The 14440-nt window shown below is 39.1% G+C and overlaps 1 protein-coding gene across 1 annotated transcript in view; it reads left to right on the top strand.

Moving 5' to 3' along the window:
* Nucleotides 1-14440, top strand: part of APBB1IP (amyloid beta (A4) precursor protein-binding, family B, member 1 interacting protein) — a 52578-nt gene that overhangs the window by 12381 nt on the left and 25757 nt on the right. Inside the window, exons 5-7 of the mRNA XM_010285726.1 lie at nt 1952-2111; nt 5691-5812; nt 13849-13923. Coding sequence (XP_010284028.1) covers nt 1952-2111; nt 5691-5812; nt 13849-13923 — 357 coding nt within the window. The remainder of the gene's footprint in view (nt 1-1951; nt 2112-5690; nt 5813-13848; nt 13924-14440) is intronic.

The raw sequence follows: 14440 nt of genomic DNA, 5'->3' as shown, positions 1-14440 counted from the left end.
GCGCCCCCCCCCCCCCCCCAATTTTTTTCCCCCACCCTAAATATTTGGAACCATAGGGTAGAAGTGAGGCTTAATCTTCTTGTGGCTGTATCACTATAATGAAATTACTATGTCATCATTGAATTCTAAATTGACTAAATAATTGTCAAGAAAAATGGTCTCTCTCTTTTACTGAAAGTGGAGGGCAGAAGCCAGGGAGGTCAGTGAAAAGCAAGCTCACAGCCCTGGACTTCAGGAGAGCAGACTTTGGCTTCTTCAAAGATCTGCTTGGAAGACTCCCCTGGGATAAGGCCCGGGAGAGAAGAGGGGCCCAAGAAACCTGCTTAATATTCAAAGATCACCTCCTCCAAGCCTAAGAGAGTTCCATCCCAATGAATAAAGGGCCATGAAGATGATTAAGGAACTGGAGCATCTCTCCTATGAGGAAAAACTCACACAGCTGGGACTGTATAGCCTAGAGAAGAGAAGGGTCTGGAGAGATCTTGTCAATCTGTGCTCTGGAGGGATCTTGTCAATCTAGAGAAATACCTGAACAGAGGGTGCAAAGAGGATGGAGCCAGGCTCTTTTCAGTGGTGCTCAGTGACAGGACCAGAGCCAGTGGGAACAAAGTGAACTCGGGAGATTCTATCTGAACATCAGGAAACACTTTTTTTACTGTGAGGGTGGCTTAGCACTGGCACAGGTTTCCCATGGAGGTTGTGGAGTCTCCCTCCTTGGAGGTACTCAAAAGCCATCTGGACAGGGTCCTGGACAATGGGCTCTAGGTGGCCCTGCTTGAGCAAGGGGTTGGACCAGATGACCTCTAGAGGTGCCTTCCAATCTCAACCATTCTGTGATTCTGTGAAGACTGAAGCTACCTGCATGTTTCTGAGCAGTCAACTCAGAATACCGTTTTTTCCCCAGACATGTTGTAGAGTATGCATGTACAACGTTTCTTTTTCTCTATAATCTGCCCTACATCTCAGTTGCTTATTTTAGTGAGGAAGATACTTACAAGGGTTGGAATCAAAGCAAGTTCACATTTTTTTGTTACATTTGCTTTTACTTTTCAGAGATAGTATAGGTTTTCTCTTGGGGATAATCACACTCTGCTTTTACCTGATCTTTAACAGAAATTGTCTCTATTGTACCAAAGCTGCTTATGCACACATTTTAAAATAAGGAGCTATTTGAACAAGACTATATGGAGAAGTCTTCCCAGCTCACTGGTTTAGTTCCAGTTTCCATGTGCAGATCCTGCAGACAATTTTTCTTCTGTTTTCAGTACTAATGAAGTATTTTAAGTACTTGCCTTATGATATATTTGCAGTTCTTTACCACGTTTTATGTACTTGAGCATTTTCTTGCATTGTTCCTCTCTGAAAAAAATTACACACTGTTTCTTGTTTAACAAATACTTCACAATATGAAGAAATAATGAATGTCTTAGGTTCATTTGGTCAATGTAAGTAACTCATCTGTTTGCTTATTGATGGGTGTTAGACTGCTGTCCATCTCAGTACAATCTGATTTCAGGTTAGTCTCTTGGCATGGCAATACTCTTCCATTCTTTTTCTCATTTAAAACTAAACTTTCTGCATTTCTAGCTTGCATTAAGGACAATCTGTCCTTTTGTACTTGGTTTCCCTATCAAGCATTTTCCTTAATTGCACATCTAGTAGATTTAGAGAAGAGATTAACTTCTGCTTTTTCTCTGTAGCAATTTCACCTTTTCTGAAAGTCATGCACAGGACAAGGTTCAATTTTTTTTTCTGAGAAAGGTCTTTATTTTGGTGGCAATATAATGTGAAAGCTTCCAAGCTGTTATATTCCCTCACCTCCCATGGGACAGGGTGCCTTTGAATCAGTAATAACCTTCAGCCTTAATCTTTCTTATCTGTTTTAGCAGATTCAGACTAGCCTTTTAGTTGCTTCTGAAATTAACTGACTCTTCTGTGACTCTGTACTCAGCTTGTTGTCAAGGTGCACATGCACGATAACAGCACAAAGTCACTAATGGTGGATGAGCGTCAGGTGACACGGGATGTTTTAGACAATCTCTTTGAGAAGACCCATTGCGACTGCAACATCGACTGGTGTCTGTATGAAATGTACCCAGAGCTGCAAATTGGTAAGTGGCATAGTGACAGAGCATATAGCAAATAGATATGGTGCATCCTATGCTATTGGTAATCTTGAAAAGATAATTAATAACATTTCTCCTGCCCATGTGTTCACTGGTGTTGGAATGTCGCAGTCTTTAAGCTGAGGGATGCTGCAGGAATGTACTTGGCCATTCTTGCTGTAGAAGTGAGACTTCCATTCGTCTGTTCTGCAAGCTGCAGAAGGCTCCTTGCCCACCACCATTTCCATTATTCTGTTTTACACAAAATGAAGGGGCCATATGTTTATCAAGGCAGTGACAGACCCGAACACACCAGTACTCAACTCTGCTCTTTGAAGAGAGAATGCAGTACTGAAGTGCTGTCAGCAGGCTGTTACATACTGGCCAAACAAATGTTGTAATTAAACAAGACTGAGAAGCATTTCAGTCATTTCTAATGCTTTTCACTGCTGATGGTCATTTTCTTAAGTTGTAGTTGTGAACAGGATATTGCCCTCTGAGGCTGCAGCTCTGCTGGTGTTACCTTATGATTTAGGAAGTAACTAACCTGGTCTCCAGGTCCCTAGGAAACAGCTGTGCAAAATTTATGTATTGTTTGGTGCAACTTAACAAGTTTTGTTTCAAAAAGGCCTCAAGGCCTGATTAAGAACGGAGTATTCTCTAATTGTGAGTTATTTCAGAATCTTTTTGTTGACCAGGCTGCAAAGGTATTCTCATCAAAAGGAAAAGGAAAATCACCATAACTTTCTTCCAGGGTTGCATTTGACCTAGAGAAATGGGAAATTGTCAAACAGCCTTTAGCAGTCTCAGTTTACAGACTCCTAGCAGAGATGTAAAAAAGCATAAAGAAAGTTAAATATCAATATAGCACTTCAAAAGAGCCCCAGGAATAATCATCCTGCTAAACTAAAACAAAGAAATGTAAAAATACCTGGAAAAACCTTGACTGCTCATGAGCAAGGAGATACTCATCTGCTTGTAAGAATGGCAGAGATATTAACTGCCAACCTGTTCTTTCTACTCCATTAAGATGATACATGAAGCAATGTTGCTGCATTCTTTTGTGCTGGCTTATCTTAACTAAGGAAAGACTGGAAATTTCATTAGACCCTAGAAATGTGACAAGTTGCACTTTGAATAGTTTTAAAGTGTTTTCTTGTCTTGGAAAGTTGCTCCCTCTGCTCTAATGTGACTTGGACAAACATTTCAGAGCATTAGGATGACAGTATATAAACAATTTTTTTTTTCCGAATCCCCATAATCATTAAAAAGAATGTACCTGTGTTTTTTCATAATCTGGATAGACATTTTGAATTCCCCATCACACAATTAAAACTGAAGGCATCAGGGAGACCATATGCTACAAACAATGGGGTTAATGGTTAGAAATTATTTTTTTAAGTAAAAATTACTTGTGTTACTTTAGTCCCAGCTAATGCTAGGTGCTTTGTGTTATGGTTAGGGTATTGGTATAGTAAGGAATTACTCTTATAATGAATAAAACTATTTTAAAAGCCAGGACAGAAGAAAAGTAGCAAAGAAAATGAATCAGTAGTTGGTTCAGGAAAAAAAGAAAAGTCTATGAACCCCTAATACAGAGGTCTATCACTAGGTCTAAATCATCTGGGAATGGAGCCATTTTGTTTGCAGAAGGGAATTTTGATATGGATAGAATGGTATATACTCTTTCTTCTGCTTCCAGTGCGCAGCAACAGGCAGTTAATTTTGTTCAAAATCAAAACAATGTGAACTATTCTTTACTCTTGTGAGTACACTTCTTGGCAGTTCTAGATAGTTCTATTACTATCATCATGCTTAGAAGACAGGCTTTCCTGCCCTTTCCCTTTCTGCCTGCTTTCCATGTTAGTATTCAAAAGAATAAAATTATGTTTACTTTAAGAAGCAAATCTGAGCAGCAGATATTTCAGGATGAACTGAAAGTCCAAGCTAGTTTTATATCAGAAGATCCTTGACAGAATATCTTGTATATACTGTTATTTTGAAAGAGTATCATTGCGAATAAAGTAAACTACAGTTTTAGATTAATTGCATGTTAAATATTACAAATAATCTCAGTAGAGAGATGGTAATATAACACTAGGCTGTACATACCAGCATGTATTTTGCAGTAAAGAGTATTGCCTTATAATAGGCATCCAGATTTGACCTTTTTTTGTAGCAATAATTATAAAAAAAGACCCTCTTGAGGATGGTAAGATCGTACCTTTTATACAACAAAAGCCTGGTACTGGAAATGAGCAAACAAAAGTATATGTGGCAAAAATTAGGGTTAAATAACTAGTGTTATGACCTGAGAATTGTTTTGTGGCTATCCTGGACTATAAGATACTGTTTACCCTTCAAACTGTTACTTGGGTTTTATATTTCCAGTGCATTGCAGAAGTATCAGACCGCTAAATGAAAAGTGTTGTTGCTTGTGTTGTTAAAAGTTACTGTGTACATGTGAACCGGCCCTGAAGCTAATCTCATTTTGTGAATTTAATTAATTCACAAAATTTAGTTTTGATGGGACATACTGAAACCTCATCAAAAGTTACAAGTGTTAAAGAAAGCCTACAAAATGTATGCTCTGTCATGTCCTCTTATGCTATGGCAGCGTAGGCCATTGAAAGATGTGATCACCACAGACCACTGAAATGGGAGTACAGCTATTTCCAGGGAACTGCCAAAATCATACTGAAAACTGGAGCTGGGTGAATTCCCTGTCCCAACACTGAATTTGTACAAAAATACAGTTTGTGTCCTTTCAGAATTACCTGTCAAATTATGCTCAATTCCTTTCCCTTCCAAAGGGGGTTTTATGTGACTGTTCAGCTACTTTATACAAGTGAAACTGCAGAAGAAGAGATCAGAGCTACCTAACCTCAGGATGCCCTGTGGCTTTTCTGGGTGGAGGATCTGCATTCAGATCAGCTCAGGAAGGGAGAGAACTGACACTAGGTCTCCCACATCTCTGGTGAGGTTTTTAACTACAGAGATGCTGGGTGAAACAGTGTATCTTCACATCAGTTCTCAGTCTGTTTTCCTATTTCCTCTGGTTTGCTATTTCTTTTGCTTGAAAAACATTTTATTTTCAGTGCATAGAATCCTTCCTGCTGACAAAAAGCAATTTTTCATTCATTCTAATAAGTAAAAATAAAAGGAAATAAGTTTTTGCTATTTATTTCAATTTAGTAACCAAAGTGAATATATACCCTCCCCCAAACATACTGCATACCTTAAAGAACAAAAGCAGAAAGCCATTGAGAGACATGGGCGTAACCATGTACTTCTAGTGGGTCACTGTTTCCATCCTTTGCAATCTTCAGGCAACAGCACAGAGATGCAGGAGGAATCCAGGAGCATGCCAGATACATAAGGCATGTTCTGTAGCTGATTTGCCCTTCCACATGCCACTATTTTCATGTGGTTTTGCTCCCTTCTGTGCAGTGGAAAAGAGTATTGGGCTGTCCAGCTCTGAGCGAACATCAGATAATGATTACATTCTTACACAGGAATTTCTGCAGCCTCAGGAGAGGGGAGAGAAAGTTTGAGTGTCTTACATTACCTTTTCTGTCTCTCCAGAAAGGTTTTTTGAAGACCATGAAAATGTTGTTGAAGTGTTATCAGACTGGACACGAGACACTGAGAATAAGATTCTGTTTTTGGAAAAAAGTGAAAAATATGCTTTATTTAAAAATCCCCAGGTAAGCTAACATGATATTTGGATTAGAGTCTAAAATTATGTCATTTAGTATGTATGCTGCCTATTGCATTATTAATTTGCTTTCAGCTCTGTCAGTTTGGAATTAGAGAAAGCAAAAATTGTACCTTCAACAAAAAAAATGCAGAATGTTGAATGCAAAAATTTGAAAATAAGTGCTTTCTATTTTTTTCTGATACTATTTTAAAGTCCTGTCTGCCGTGATAAAAAAATGAAGCATGTAGTTCTCCACTGGTACAAGCTGTTGCTTAGGCACAGCTCAGAACTGGGGTGAGATGGCACAGCTGTAAAAACCTGGCCTTTGTCATTACTATAGTTTCTCCCCTATTTCTAACTGGTGAAAATCAACATTTCCTTGAAGGTCCAGTTTTTGCCAGTTGTATGTGAAACTTCATAAAGAGTAAACTGAGTACTACAGAGAGTTCTATCTGGATTTCATTTAGACCAGGGAGAAGAATTGGGTGAACAGTGACTTGTGCACGCTAACTTTGTAAAAAGAGGGTCTACACACTGAACTCCGTCAAATTATTCAGGATAGGTGTATACATAAATCATTTACTTCTTGTGATCTGTGGTCAAAACCATATTTACAAGCACCTAGCACATGCAGTTGATGGATTCTGGGGTACTAGATCTTTTCCCCTTCTCAGCGGTCTTAGCTCACTGAGCATTTGGTTTGTTCCTGAGGGCAGCAAGAGAAAAATGAGCAATGCAACATTGCTGAAAAAATGAGTTGAATATATAATTTGGCAGCAAATCTCACCAAGCTGGTCACTAGGAAGTTGGTTTTTTTTTTAGAATGAGACAGTGTTTCAAATAAAACCTGCAGAGAGGAAGTTTCCTTCTTTGATATAATAAGTATGCACAGTCAGGGAAAGAAAACTTATCCTGCAGTGTACATGGATTGATGTTGATTTTTAATATGAAACAGCAAAACCAAGTTTGGAAGTAAAACATACACGATGGCTCAAGATGTCATACTCTCTAATGCACATAAACATACCTACCAGCAGAGGTTTGATTGTACATTTGATTCGTACATTACTAGTGTTATTTGGGCAAGTGGCTTAGGTCAAGGCTATGAACCTCCCATAGGAAGTAAATCTTTGGTGAAGATTCTGGGCATTTTGATTGCAATGAACTTTAGAAATAAACATGACCTAAACCAAAACCAGAATAAGAGTGTAGCTCTGTCCTCCCATCTTGGGACATACTGAACTTGATCTGGACATGTCTGCAGTCCTTGAGCTTCAGCCCCTCTGTTATAAGCTCTAAAACGAACAGCCAAAGGAAACTGGATCAGTTGCAGCTATCACAGTATTGAAATACTTTGCCAGTAATAAAGTCTAACCATCTGTCAGGCTTAGTAAATTCAAAGATTGTGAGACAGGCAGAATAGTACAGTTATATCTGAGTTAGTGGGGGGCAGGGTGTATGATTACCTAACTAACTACTTACAGAAATTATGGTGTAACCAATGGGAAACTGAAATCCAGCACTCTGATGCTGTATTCTCAGTATATTCAGCCTCCTTCTCCTAGCTCAGTCAAGATTGTCTTGTAAACTCATTTTGTGAGTACAGAAATTGCAGAATGCTTTTTTTGACACAGCCAGTGGTGTTAACGCAGCTGGATTTCTTGTTGGTCCTATTTAGTGCTCATTCTGTTGGGGGCTGTCTGTGGAGATCTCAGAGTTTTGTAACTTGCAGATATTTTTCTGGAAGAAAAGAGGCAAATTCCAAAGGTGGCCAGGTGCCTACAATTTATTCTTAGACAAATTAGTGATACAAAATTTTCATTACAGAGGTTTGCCGCAATTAAATGCTTTTAAAAAATCTTATTATAAAGGTGTCCAGACACATTGCTAAAACAAGTGGACCTCTATGTGCCAATATTCATTGTTTCTTTCTGTGAACTAGTTATATACCTGGTATAGATTGAACAACAATTAATGAAACGTGTTTCATTTTCTAAGGAGGAACAGACGTTTTGAAATGCAGGATTTATCCTCTATGTTGTGCTAGCAACATGCTGCTCACCTAATGCCAGTGCCTTTTTTTGAAGATTGTCATCTTGTCATGCAGTACTCTCTAATATTTTTCTGCAGCTTTTTTTCTGAAAACAATTTTTTTAAGTATTTGGAATACAGTATAGAAAAAGCATCTGCAAAATCCTCAGGTATCCCTCACTTCACGAAGACAGGCACATCTTTGCCCTTTCCTCACTGTGGTATAATTTACCCTGCAGGGAACTCACAGTAAAAGACCGTTCCATGAATGGCATCAGTGACTCACCTACAGAGATGGAGCGTTACAAGTCTATGACTAAAGAGTGACACAAAAATACATATTGGTACATGTGCAAATAAAGAAAAGCTTTATAATGTAGGAAAGGTGATGCTTTGTCATGCGGTTGAGTGATGCTGTGCTTAACTCTTGAAAGGAAAGGTTGTCAGGTCTCAACACTCTTTTTCAAAAACCTCAAAGAATAATTCTCAGCTAAAAGAGACTCCAAAAAAAATCCCAAAAATGTAGGAAATGCTTTTGCTTCATTTAAACGGGGTTATTTGTAAGGGGCAGCTGAATCTAAACTCTTGATGAAATGCTGGTCACGCTTTTAGAACACTATATTTGATTTTTGATTACATGGATTTTGATTTTCTGCTGATACAAGCATACAGGATAAATGTAAATAGTGCAGGTGACACCACATGCATGTGGAATTTTTTGTTGTTATTTTTGGACAGTATTTATGAAAATTAATGAAAATCTGTACAGTGAGTACTTTATGCTTCTGCTCCCTCATATGTAAGCCAAAAGCAAGAGCTGTGCCCGACAATGGTGAACCCATACACTGAATTGACATTTTGTTTCTTCCAAAAAGCAAGACTACTAAACAGCGTGGGAAAGAGGTAGAGTAAGAATTTGTAATGTCTTTCATAACATGACAGCTACAATGAGTTTCATGCTTGAATATTTATTTTGAAGTCAGTGAAATTGGGCTAGTATCCACCAGGTGATACTTTTGTTTTTCACCACTTTGGCCACCTTTATCAATCAAGGTTTTTCTTTTGTCTCCATTGTTAGCCGGTGAAGGAAACAAAGAAGGGCGACAGGGATTCTGATTATTGACTGTGCTGGCAAATGCGCAAATAAATAGAAGTGAGAAAAGGGAAGCGTTTTTCACTGTACTCCCACTGTTTAGTAATTTTAATTTCTCTCTCTATTACTGTATCTCAGACCATGGTATAGTTTCAAGTAGAAGATGCTAGTTCAGTAAATATTTCTCTTTTTCTGCCTTGGGACTGTAACACAGAAACAGTCTTTACACGTTTGAACTATTTTGCAGGTGACTTAATCAGCCTATTAAGTGTTTTGCTGTTAGCTGCATCCTAGCTTATGTATGTCTTTCATTTGTTCTGTGTTCCCCCCTCTTTGATGATGAAGACCATCATCCTCAAGGCATGAAAAGTCAGCTATAGTGATTACTTCAAACATTGTAAAAATCAAGTAAACAGAGTTGAAAAATCAATCTTTTGTGGCTTCAAAAGAGCCTTGCCTTTAGCTTCATTTATTTATTTACATTTGTGATCTTCAGAGCAATTATAGGTATCTTCTGATATTTTTAATGTTCTTTTTTTTTAGGGGACACATGATATGTGTTGCAGATATGACTGTGTTCTGTTTTAGTTCTTCTGCACAAACCGTGCTGCATTCAGTATGCAGTTGCAATGGGCTGAAATGGGGTGTGAGCTGGCCAGTTCTTGCCTCATTCTGGGCGCAGTTTGGATGAGCATAAACAGGGAGCTTATTGCACAAAGAAGATAGTCATGAGTATGGAGCAGCTGCCTTGTTTGCTGCACACTGTCTGATCTGTGCTGTTGCAGACCTTGCAGATCTGGAAAAAGTTTCAATAACTTGAAAGCAAAAATACAACCTAAGCGGCAGGGGAAGCAGAGGGAGGATGCTGCCTTGAACACCTATTTTTTGCTATATACTGACAAGTAGCTGCTTCATTCCAGCTTGGATGGGGCTGTGCTTAAAAAAGATGAAAGGTATGAGAGATGTGCTGTTTCATTTAGGAAATTCTTTTTTACGAATGTAGAGACATGGAACACCGATCAGAGTTTGGCAGTGTAGTAGTTAAGGCTACTGTTTCTACCGTGATCCAAGTTTGGTTTGCTTACATGCTACTAGAGATATTCCTTGAAGCTATTGAAAACACCTTCTGTCTTCCACTGTTTGAGGGTTATACAGTGGAGAGAGATGCAGCCTGAATTTTTTTACCTACATTTCCACACAAAAGGAGATGGCTGTCCCTAAGTGGAAAGGTTGCATGCATGCACCAGTGGTACTTTACAGTACAAAGCACAAAATTAACTTAAGCTGGCTATAAAATCTTTACAGTGTTTTCTTTTGTGCACATGGAATTTCCTGCTAATGTAAAGCCATAGGTGGGTCATCAGCTAGTTTTGCCACTGTCCTGTGTAAGCACAGCGGGAAATGCTGGTGTAATGTCTCTCAAGGTTGTCATACCTGGCTAGCAGTACATGCCAAAATTGTCATGGTAGCTCTGCATTAGTCTGAGTCAGAATGGCTTGGGAGAGCAACTACCTTTGTCAACTTCAGCTGGTCTGGGGTGTGTAGGCATAGGAGATAATTCAGCAAAAACACTCGACTGCTCATCTCTGGAGTAAATAACCCAAACAGTGCAAACAAAGCAAGCCCAATGACATAGTGTGCCAGCATACTTTGTTTTGTTTGTTAAAATAACCCTTTATGTTTGCTTTCTTATGTTATCGGCCCAAGAGGGTGAATCCATCCTGTTAATTAAGCTCAGCGCTCTATCAAAAGAAAGACACTGTCTTTTGAACACAAAAAATAGTTAATTCCCAAATCTGTAGAGAGATGCAGAGAGCTGCCCTGTAGCCACATCTTGTCCCGTTAATGACCTGACATCCCAAACCAAACATGTGTTTCCCAGTGGTGTCCTCAGACAGGAAAGAGCTTGCCTTTTATCGTGACCTTTGACTACTGGACTTGGAATGACCTCTTGTGGATACGTGTGGTTTGCCTTCTATAGGATGAATGCTTCTGATCAAATATAGGAGACCACACAGTGATAATACAAGTACAGTGTACAGTCTGCTCCCCAGGTTTTTAGCCACTGACAAATAAGTAGTACCACGTACTTCCAGATTTCAGGGCAGAGACATAAAGGAGGTAATCAGTAATAAATGAAATGTGTGTTGGCAGGTGAAAGATGACAGTGTACATTTATGTAACATTGGTTTAGGTGACAGAGCCCTGTTTCCCTAATGAAAAAGCTGCATTGTTAGAGATCCAGCAAGGATATCATTACAAACTTTCTCTCTTTACCATTGATTATGTCAGTACAGGGTGGTCTGTGTTTCTGCTAAATAAATGCCAGATGCCTGAGTGTGAATCAGTTGTAATCAGAGGAGCTTTGTTTTCTTATTATCAGTGCAGCGAAGGCTTACTGAGCCAGATGAATGCTCTCCCCACTGGTAGAAAAGCTGATGAGCCAAGCCTTGTTGAGACAGTGATAAGGTGTACTTACCTTGATAAATCTTCATTATGTATTTTAGGGGTTGTACTATGTCTTTATAATGATCTATAGAAGAAAGTGGCTTACAGCTTGCATGTCCCACTACTTTCCAAATCCATTCTGAAGTCTAGAGGCCCACCAAGCCTAACAGTGCCTGCTGAGGTTTCTCTTCATACCTTCATCAATGCAAAAGTGGGTGTGCCAACATCAAGCCAGCAGTGCTGTTGTGGTGCTCCCTGTCAAGAAGGGCTGTTGCACATGTACAGCGGACTTGGCTACAGCTGCTCAGAACAGTATCTTTTTTTCCAGTGGAATGAGTGGAGTGTTGTCAACTTAGTCAGACCTATGGTTTTGGACTGCATAGGCAGGCATCGCTGTATGGGTTGTACTGAGAACACACTTTCAAGCACGTTTTGTTTTGAGCTGTTTGGGTTTTTCCCACTATGAATACTGTCTTCAGATGTAGTTATGAGGCTGTGGTCCCTAGTGTTTGCTTACCTTCATCCATGGACTAAAAATGTGCTCAGGCAGTCTGGAGCCAGTTATGTGCTACTGCTGCATAGCCTGGAGAAAACATTGCTGTATTTCTTAGCGTAACTATCTATTGTATTGAATGTTCAAGTTTCTTTTCTTATGTTCATACCACAGACATGGCATCGGCATAGGCCAAATTGCAGGTGGCTGCTGTTTCTGATGTCCCCTGTCTGACCAAACGTGAACTTTTAAGAAAGCAGTTTTTAAAGAACTGTTTTTGAGATTACCCACACCTCTTCCCCTTCCTCTTCTGGTGCCCCTCCAAAAACCATCTGCTATGAGGCTTGTGTTCTGGCAGACAGCTGTTCCACAGCACTGCTTGAAAAAGAAGATGTGGTTGTGTGGGAGAGCAGCGTTTCACTTCAGATAAACCTCATTGCTGTAAACGTGGTATGCTGGCAGGGCAGATTCGCTGCTTTTTTGTTTGTTTCTTACACCGTAGCAAGAGTGTTCCTCCATTTACACACTTCTCATTTGTCTTTTGGTAATGTTTGCATTTGTGTTGCAGTTTAGTTGTTGTGAAGTTCTAGGCATGTAAATATGTTGCCATATTCTCATAGCCTTGAGATAGGAAAAATGGAGAGAGAGGAGAAATCAGATAAACTCTTAGTTTTCTGCCTACAGAATTGCTGAAGAATTACAGAATTAGGAGTAATTTTTAAGTAGATAGCTTTCAAAATTTGTTGGGGTTTTATGATTTTGTCTATTTCCTAGACAATGGTGTTTGTTTTATGCCCTTTGTTCTGCAAACTTAGCTTTTTTACTAATTCCAGGTAAATCAGTAAGACTGTCCCATGCATCACGTATTTTCCAAACCCAAGCTCCTCTTCTACATGTACTTTTGTTTGGAAAGTGATAAAACACAAGAACTTTGAGTGTTATCATTCTGGCCTGAAGCCCGTGGATCCGAATGATACCTGATGCATGGCATAGCTTGCTGTTGAGCAAAGCCACTGCACATGCTAAGGTACACAAGGTCTACACAAGTTCAAGCTCCTGAGCTACCGTCCCACTGCCTGAACCTGAACATATGTCCAAATACTGTCCTTTTGTCCATCTGTACAATGCAGATGGATGCAAAATTGTTTTTGCTGTTTAACAGTGGGTGAATCTATTTTTACTGGTATCTGTGTGCATGAGGCGCTGTGCTTCCTACTTTGCAGGGACAGACAGGCATTGGGTCCTCTGAGAACAGCTGCAACTTCACAGCCTTCTGTCACATAAGCAGAGGGTCATTTCAAAGTGTAGGCTTTGTGTTTCAGTAGGCTGGAGTACATATGCCAAGATACTGTGGTGAGCATTTCTTCTGATTTCTTCTAGATTTTTTAATATCTTCTTCACTGCATAGAAGTACATTGCAGAGCATGAGCAGGGGTTTAAAAGTATAAAGTAACTTTGGATAAAGGTTTTGGCATACAAGCATTTCTGTTAAAAGTTAAGAGCCGAGTTATATTCAGAGTGCCAGATATGAAGTGTGCAAATTACCAAGTTGGGTTGTTAGGAAAAATGCTTTCTAGCCTTTTGCATTGTATTCATTGTATATCAGCATGCAATAAAATGTTATGTTCTCTATCACCTGTAATAATACAGGAAGCAGTGAAAATCTGAATGATAAAATCAAACCCTTTGATCCAGAAAAACAGCCAAAAAAGGTCGATGTTTTTAAAATTCTGAGGCTGTATATACATAGGCAAAAGTAATTTTGCATTACTTTTGAATTATATTCAAAATAAAGAATTAAAACTTATGAGCAGGCAGCTGTGATTAAAGTTTTCTGTAAGTCCGTAAGCATCTGCCTCTTGCATCTGCTGGCTTAGGTACTCAGTATTGAAAGACTGAGTAACTGTTGAATGGGTTTGTAGTGATCTAGTTACTTGTACTTTATAATGAACATCAATTTCTTTTGTGTCTTAATCAGAATTTCTACCTGTCAAACAAAGGGAAGAATGAAAGCAAAGAAATGAATGATAAAAACAAAGAGGCTTTACTGGAGGTAAGGTGACTTTCTAGGTTGATGATGCAAATGTCACCAAAACTCTGCCACCGTCTGCATCTGCTCTACAACAACAGCATTTACCTCTTTGTGGGCAAATGTGTAACAACAGGAAGTTCTGTGATGGTTGCTGTCTTTGTGTCTAAGATTTGATATGTGGATTTTCCTCTGCATTGGCTGACCATTAAAATGCGGATTGTATCCCCTATCAGAGAAATGAAACAACAGAGAATTACTTTTTTGTTGAAGACCACAATGCAATGAAACATTTTACTTAGTGTTTCTATGAAGAGTAATGCCTTGATGATAATAAAAGGAATGTTACACAAATATGAATAAAAGAAACAGCTGTGCCACACCCTTCAGCCAGCCCTTGCGACTATATTATTTGTAAGGTTGATCAGTAGCAAACAGTTATCTTTTGGGTTAGAAGTAGATGTGCTTCTTATACCTCAAATTATTAGCTCTACTGCAACAGAAAAAGAACCTTTGCACTTTTCCAGAAAGTCTGTTTAGC

This window comes from Phaethon lepturus, unplaced genomic scaffold, assembly GCF_000687285.1.
Source record: "Phaethon lepturus isolate BGI_N335 unplaced genomic scaffold, ASM68728v1 scaffold994, whole genome shotgun sequence".
NCBI lineage: Eukaryota > Metazoa > Chordata > Aves > Phaethontiformes > Phaethontidae > Phaethon > Phaethon lepturus.
Note: the sequence above shows the minus strand (reverse complement) of the source record. Positions and strands in the feature narration are given on the sequence as shown.